This window comes from Clupea harengus, chromosome 17 (assembly GCF_900700415.2).
Source record: "Clupea harengus chromosome 17, Ch_v2.0.2, whole genome shotgun sequence".
In the NCBI taxonomy this organism is placed as follows: domain Eukaryota; kingdom Metazoa; phylum Chordata; class Actinopteri; order Clupeiformes; family Clupeidae; genus Clupea; species Clupea harengus.
Window position 1 is genome coordinate 27,445,834 of NC_045168.1, and position 5,000 is coordinate 27,450,833.

Here is a 5,000-nt window from a genome sequence, read left to right on the forward strand (position 1 = left end):
ATGTCAGCGCGTAGCCCGTTTAAGTTATTTAATAAGCAGGAGAGCAATATTACATTTTTGACACATTTGCTTAATAAAATTTGACAGCTGGATGCTTGGATTGCAATATTTCACCAATATTTCATGGCAGTAATTACAGTCTCACGGTATATATGTAAATAACTTTTAGCAGTCGTGATTCATTTCTCTGAACTCGTAGCGTGTGGTTCCAGCCTCGTGTGAACGTGGCGTTTACAGCCAGTCAGTGTGTGTCGTCCCGTCTCATCGCGTGGTGTGTGTGCGTGTCCAGTCAGTGTGTGTCGTCCCGTCTCATCGTGTGGTGTGTGTGCGCGTGTCCAGTCAGTGTGTGTCGTCCCGTCTCATCGTGTGGTGTGTGTGCGTGTCCAGTCAGTGTGTGTCGTCCCGTCTCATCGTGTGGTGTGTGTGTGTGCGTGTCCAGTCAGTGTGTGTCGTCCCGTCTCATCGCGTGGTGTGTGTGTGCGTGTCCAGTCAGTGTGTGTCGTCCCGTCTCATCGTGTGGTGTGTGTGCGTGTCCATCATATCCACCAGCTCCCGGGCAACTGAGCGGCTCTGAGTGACTCTCACTAGGCCTCTCTCCTCTCTCCTCTCTGCCCCCCCTGACAGACACGTCCTCGGGCTCGGAGGAGGAGGGCGGCGGCGGCCAGGGCGAGGGCACCCCCACCTCCAGCCAGGGCAGCGTCAGCATGGAGCACTGGATCAGCCGCGCCATCCACCAGGGCTCCACCACCTCCTCCTCCTCCTCGTCCACGCAGAGCGGGGGCAGCGGGGCCGCCAGCCGGCTGGCCGACGTCCTGGCGCAGACGCACGTCGGTAAATCAGGTAGTCAACCAATCTTCTCCAACACTTTCACCTCCTGTCTCCCTGTGACTACTGCTGCTGCTGCTGCTGCTGTTTGGCTGCTCTTCTCCTCCTCTCTCACCTGCCCTTGTTAGCACCGCAACTACTGCTACGTCCTTCTCTGTACTCGCTCTCTCCCTCTCTCGCTCTCTCTCTCTCTCTCTCTCTTTCTCTCTCTCTCTCTCTCTCTCTCTCTCTCTCTCTCTCTCTCTCTCTCTCTTTCTCTCTTTACTCTGTCCTCTCTCTTCCCTTTCTTCAAGTGTCTGCTTTACAGGAAACCCCATTCCCTGTCTTTTGACTTCTCTCCCCTCGCCCTTTGTCTCCTCCTCTCCTCCTCCTCTCCTCCTCTGCTCCTCTGCTCCTCTGCTCCTCGCCTCCTCTCTGTCCTCCCTCCACTGGCCTGTCTGTCCTCTCTGTGTGTCCGCCCTGTCCACCTCTCTCTCTGTGTGTGTTCTATATCTGTTGAGTACGCCGCCTCTTGCATCCCTCCCTCCATGCTCCTGGACCTGGTCATGTGGTGTGTCATTAACATATCTATACGAACACCATACATGAACACCTACTCTCTGCTCCAAACCTTTCACGACAGTGGTACAGTGGTAGAGAAGTCGTTTAGTAATCAGAAGGTTGCTAGTTCGATTCCCTGTCGAAGCGTCCTTGAGCAAGACACTGAACCCCTAATTGCTCCTGATGTGCAGTGTGCCATCAGTGTAAATGTAAAATGTGTATGCATTGTAAGTCACACATATGTAAGTCGCTTTGGATAAAAGCGTCTGCTAAATGACTAAATGTAAATGTAAATGTTTCACCCCCCCCCCCCCCAGATTTCTCTTTCTCAATGACACAGCCTTAACCTTGAGGAGGTTCTAACGGCACACACTATTGTGTTGATTCATTTCAAGCATGTGCCACACATTTGCTTGCCACCGTTCACAGTTGATTCTGAATGAGCAGGAGGCAGAGCAGGAGTGTGAGGAGGAGTGAGTGAGTGAGTGAGCTGGACAGATGTTAGATCCATCTCTCACCGGCTGACCTGCAGTGTATACAGACTGCACAGCAGGGGAAAGGAAGCCGGCGCTCAACCTGCAGCTCCACCTTTGGAGAGAAGGAGAGAGAGAGAGGGAGAGAAGGAGAGAGAGAGAGAGAGAGAGAGAGAAATAGAGAGAAATAGAGAGGAGTCGTAGAGTGTTCAGTGAAACAGACTGAGCCACAGGAAATGGTGGATTGATTAGCAGTCTGCTCAGGGTATGAGGGCAGGCAGAGTTATGATAGCATTTTATTAGCAACTCTGCAATAATGTTATGGCACCCAGTAGTAACTGAAAAGCCAGTGATATGTTTCCTTTTTTGCTTCTCCCCCCCCCCCCCCCCAGACACATATGCATGTACACACGTGCACACTAACACACTCACTCTCCTGTGTGTCCATGCTACACGCTAACACACTCACTCTCCTGTGTCCATGCTACGCTAACACACTCACTCACTAACACACTCACTCACTAACACACTCACTCTCCTGTGTGTCCATGCTACACGCTAACACACTCACTCTCCTACTGTGTGTCCATGCTACGCTAACACACTCACTCACTAACACACTCACTCACTAACACACTCACTCACTAACACAGTCACTCTCCTGAGTCCATGCTACACGCTAACACACTCACTCTCCTACTGTGTGTCCATGCTACGCTACCATCTAAAAGCAGACAAGCAACCTCGGAGAGTGCCGACAGTCCTGAAAAAAATCGTTTTGCGGCGGCGCGGACGATTTTGAAAGGTGTATGTTCATCCATTGGGCATCAGTTTGACTATGCACACCTGCCAGGTCTGCAGTGATGATCTGGTCCATAGTCTGGTAGTAGGCTGCTGCTGCTGTGTCCTCATCGCATTGACCCCCCCTCTACCCCCCACCCCCGCCTTTTGTTTTCTGTTGCGTTCTGGGAGTTGTGACAGGAAGACAAGCCAGTGTGTGTGGAGGGCCCATTCATGACAGGAAGCTGGTTCATGATGGAAACCCAAATCCCCTCTTCGCTCTCTCTCCTTCCCCCTCATTGCAAGAGGACCCATAAACCCTGGTCCTACCTGTAAAATGGCAGTCCATTTTTTAGGAGACACACCCCCCTCTCCTTCTCCCTCTCCTTCTCCCTCTCCTTCTCCTTCCCTCCTATCCCCCCCCCCCCTCTTCGCTCTCTCCTTCCCCCTCATTGCAAGAGGGCCAGTGCCCATAAACCCTGGTCCTACCTGTAAAATGGCAGTCCATTTTTTAGGAGACACACACCCTCCCCCCCTCTCCTTCTCCTTCTCCTTCCCTCCTATCCCCCCCCCCCCCCCCCCCCCCCCTCCCCCATGTCTTCTCTGGTTCCGTACTTGTCTGAGTAGTGTGTGCCCAGCTGAGGGCCAGGCTCTATGGCTCTAAGGTTGGTTCTCCCCCCCCCTTCCCCTCCCCCTTCCCCTCCACCCTTCCCCAGGGCCTATAGGGCACCTCTCGCTCAAGAGGAAGACCCTGCTCGGGGTTGCGGAGAATGGCCACTCGCTGCGGCGCTCCTGTGAGTTCGGATCCGATCTCCTCTGGCCGCCACCCTTGGAGTCGGATGGTCAGTATTCCCGACGCCCACCACCCCACCCCACCCCACCGCACCACCACCCTCCTCCCCTTCCCCACCCTCTGTGACGGCCAGCCCCTCGGTCTCCTCCCCCCCTCTTCTCCCCCATCCATCCACCGTCCTCCACAGTCATCTGGAGGTGGCCTGTGTTGAAGTCTGTGTGTAGCCTGTGAAGTGCGCCTCTCCCTGGGGCAGCGGTGGTGGTGTCTGTCGGGGGCTGGTCTCTGTGTGTCTCTGTGTCGGAGCTGCTGTCAGCCGTCAATGTCATGTGCAGTGCTATTGTGGCTAGTTGTACTGTGACTAGTGCAAACGTGTGTCGGGTAGTCGCGTTGCCTTTCTCGATCCAGATGTTCTATGTGTGATAAGCTACCCTTTGATGGTTCGCCGGTTGTTTTGTGAAAGGAATGTTTTCATGTTGGTGATTTCAAAGAAAACGCTTCGTTTCGTATTTCGTTCTTAGGGTCTGCTTTTAGATGCCACATTCATCGTGCCGTCTTATGTCTGTGTGTGTGTGTATATGTGTGTGTGCTCTGCCCGGCGACGTGTGTGCCAGTCAGCACGTCCTCACCACAATCAGAGCGGCACGACGGCCTCTGTAATTTCCCGAACCCCACCTGCATGCGAGTGTGTTTGTTGAAATGAGATGTTGTGTTGCCGAGTGGCCTTTTGACATTTGATGGAGCGACTCCTCTGCCCTGTGCTGCTGATGGCTGTGACATTTGAATCGGGGATCTGCAGTTCACCGACAGACAAACGTCCAAAACAAACTTCAAGAGGAGCATCTGGTGCTGAAGGGTGAATTGATTGCAGTGTTTACTGCCAATTTCTGTTTGAGGGAACACTAATCAAATCGCTGGGCCAGTCACTAAACAAAAAGCAGGTCCGCAGGTCGAAGACTGCAGTAAATACTCCATTTGTGCAGAAAAAGACCTTAAATCCTGATCTTAACTGGATGTCTAAGACATTGTAGCCCCGACGAGAATTCTAATAATAATTAGAAGGATAATTATATTTGAATGTAAGGTCATGATAGTCAATGTTAAATGTGGGGCATGATAGACAATGCAGTAACAAATGAAATATGATATTGGCAATCTGAAGTGTTAAAATAGATCAACTGTACATAATACCCAGGATGTTTGGGGTCGCCTGCCACTCACAGCACAGCATTGAATATGCTAAAAGGGCTGTGAAATATCTCCAGCATTTCCACTGTTTTCCCTGCAGGCTTGTGTCGTGTATGCATAAACCTTCCCTAGCAGGCGTAGTGGCGGCGGCTTCCTCATCACCCCAGAGCCAACGGTAGCTCCCCATCACAGATGACATTCATTACTGCGGCAGGGTTCAGTTTCTCTTGTTCTGTTGTCCTTCAAGAAAAACAAACACTGAGAATCCCTCCAGGCTTTTAGGAAACTCCTTTTCCACCACATTAGTGCCAGCATAAACGCATGAGGCCGTGTGTGTGTGTGTGTGTGTGTGTGTGTGTGTGTGTGTGTGTGTGTGTGTGTGTGTGTGTGTGTGTGTGTGTGTG

The 5,000-nt window shown here is 52.2% G+C and overlaps 1 protein-coding gene across 7 annotated transcripts in view; it reads left to right on the plus strand.

Moving 5' to 3' along the window:
• dip2ca (disco-interacting protein 2 homolog Ca) overlaps window positions 1-5,000 on the plus strand; it is a 110,507-nt gene that overhangs the window by 55,470 nt on the left and 50,037 nt on the right. For 4 of the 7 annotated variants that reach the window (XM_031583701.2, XM_031583703.2, XM_031583702.2 and 1 more), the window contains 2 exons: window positions 589-840; window positions 3,335-3,460. In XM_031583701.2, coding sequence (XP_031439561.1) covers window positions 589-840; window positions 3,335-3,460 — 378 coding nt within the window. The remainder of the gene's footprint in view (window positions 1-588; window positions 841-3,334; window positions 3,461-5,000) is intronic. The other 3 variants (XM_031583704.2, XM_031583707.2, XM_031583706.2) reach the window with 2 other exon arrangements.